Genomic DNA, 654 nt, shown 5'->3' on the forward strand with positions numbered 1-654 from the left:
CGTGTGCTCTTCCGATCTTTTTCCTTTGCGACGTATAGAAGATTTGAACGAAGTGGAACAGTATCTCCAACAACCTAATCATTTTCAATCCACTGTATGTTTCATTTATTCTTTTTTTGATGCAAGTTTCCATTAATTGCTAACTATCGTAATTATTATTAGTTACACATAATGTATCATAACTTTTAGGTAAAAGAACTTGCAAAAATAGGAGGAACTACTCCATATGATTTTGTTAAGCGATGTTTGTCGCTTCTTCTCTCAAATAGATTAGCTGAGCAATATTCCTGGTATGGTGCTAAAAAAAAACGAGTGTTTGGAAAACTATTTATCGCAAGTGTATTGCAAGGTAAATCGATAGCACTTATGAAAGAAACATCTCGTATATATATATTTTTTTTAAATCTATATTTTAACATATTCAAAGCTTATTAAAATCGAAGAGACACTAGATTGTGTTCCCTTGTTAGTCTAAATTTGTCTGAAAATAGATTTATATTTGTCAATTTTTATGTGCATTGTCAGCCCTTTATATAATCTTTATAGTTATAAATAGAAAATTTACCTATATTAAATTGTACTATTTCTATTTGTAGAAAGTGCTCTACAGTGTGAAGCAGCGAAAAAATCGAAAAGAGATTGAGGAAGGCATTA

General features: G+C 30.0%; 1 protein-coding gene across 1 annotated transcript; it reads left to right on the top strand.

The window, feature by feature from the left end:
- Positions 1 to 19: 19 nt before the first annotated feature.
- LOC105460067 lies at positions 20 to 654 on the top strand (the record flags this gene model as incomplete). Its single annotated transcript, XM_011706514.1, has 3 exons — positions 20 to 94; positions 190 to 349; positions 597 to 654. Coding segments are annotated over 3 exons (282 nt in total), but the record flags the coding sequence as incomplete, so codon positions are not given.

The sequence above is a fragment of the Wasmannia auropunctata genome, unplaced genomic scaffold (genome assembly GCF_000956235.1).
Source record: "Wasmannia auropunctata unplaced genomic scaffold, wasmannia.A_1.0 LD330260.1, whole genome shotgun sequence".
In the NCBI taxonomy this organism is placed as follows: domain Eukaryota; kingdom Metazoa; phylum Arthropoda; class Insecta; order Hymenoptera; family Formicidae; genus Wasmannia; species Wasmannia auropunctata.